This window comes from Trypanosoma conorhini (genome assembly GCF_003719485.1).
Source record: "Trypanosoma conorhini strain 025E chromosome Unknown Tco_14.4_contig_00074, whole genome shotgun sequence".
In the NCBI taxonomy this organism is placed as follows: domain Eukaryota; phylum Euglenozoa; class Kinetoplastea; order Trypanosomatida; family Trypanosomatidae; genus Trypanosoma; species Trypanosoma conorhini.
The window spans coordinates 21,298-22,593 of NW_021704161.1; the positions used below are offsets into that span (position 1 = coordinate 21,298).

At 63.3% G+C, this 1,296-nt stretch overlaps 1 protein-coding gene across 1 annotated transcript, besides 1 other annotated feature; it reads left to right on the plus strand.

Annotated features, from left to right (window-relative positions):
• Positions 1 to 12: 12 nt before the first annotated feature.
• Positions 13 to 41: a microsatellite.
• A 455-nt stretch (positions 42 to 496) lies between these two features.
• Positions 497 to 1,294, plus strand: Tco025E_02020 (UDP-Gal or UDP-GlcNAc-dependent glycosyltransferase; the record flags this gene model as incomplete). The annotated part of the gene is made up of 1 exon (XM_029368956.1): positions 497 to 1,294. A coding segment is annotated over one exon (798 nt), but the record flags the coding sequence as incomplete, so codon positions are not given.
• Positions 1,295 to 1,296: the final 2 nt, after the last annotated feature.

Sequence of the window (1,296 nt, forward strand, 5' to 3'; positions counted from 1 at the left end):
TGGCGGGGTTTAGTGTTTGTGTGTGTGTGTTTTTTGCGTGTCTTCTTACGCCTGGGCCCTCAACTCCCGGCGGCTGCTCGTCTTTGGGGGCTGAGGCGCTGCGTTCTCGCATGTTTGTGTGGCGCCTTTGTGGGTGGAGCCTTCACGGGGTGGCCGCTGCCAGTGCCGATGACACAAAACCTGTTGCGGGGAGAACACGTGCCGTGACGCCCTCTCCGCTCTTTCTGGGCGCAGGGGACGAGGCAACGCCAGTGGTTCACGGCCCCCTTGCTTCTGGGTGCCGCAGCTGCGCCTCTCGTGCTCTCTCTCCCTGCTGTCTGCTGGCGGGGTGCGCTGGGTTGGCCGGCGGGCCTCTGTGCATTTGTATGGCTGCGTGGCGCGGTGCGGCCGTGTAGCCTCCGCCCGTCTCCGCTGTGCTGCTTGTGTCTCTCGCCTGTTGCCCCCACACGCACTGCGCCCTTTTCTCTTGCTCCGCCCCCTCACACCAGCAGTGCCCATGCCAAAGTCGAAGTTGCTGACAACGAAGCGGAAGCTGAAGCATGTGGCCCTGCTGCTGCTTCTCTTCATTTTGGCCACGGCCCTGCTGTCTATCAGGCTTGACACTGCCTCCGATGGCGACGCAGCAGGACGCGACAGTTACCTCCACTCGCGAGCCGTCGCAGCGGACGAAGCGGCGCTTGCCTTCATCCCACGCAGGGCTGTGGACACATGGAGCCAGCGGCAGTACCTGCTAGTGCTGGGCGTTCCATCGGAAGACACTGAGGCGAGGCGGAGGCGACGCAACCTGCAGCGGTCGACGTGCTGGCGCTTCCCCGGTGTGGCGACGCGCGCGAATGGCTTTGCCGGTGCAATGCTTGTGCTCTACGTCCTTGGGCGGCACCCGGCACACGGCTACAACTACTCTGCCGCGCTGCAGGAGGAGGCGGCGCTGTGGCACGACGTGGTCGCATTGCCAATGAATGAGGGGCGTGTGGCACCTGAAAAGAAAGTCGGCGTTGGTGGATTCTCTGGCGTCGAGGCTGCGATTGGTATGAGCCGCAAGACGTACCTGTGGTTTGACCTTGCGCTCCGCCTCTTCCCCACCGCCAGCTATCTTGCGAAGGGCGATGATGACATGTTCCTCCGTGTGCCGCTCTTCCTGGCCAACCTGCGCCTTCTGCCGCGCCGAGGTATCTACATGGGGATTCATGCCGGGACGGGGATTCGCGTGCAAAACCGCTCATTAGGTGTGAACTTCATGGCTGGCTGGTGCTACACGATGTCGAGAGACGTGGCGGGGGCGCTGGTGTCGTACAA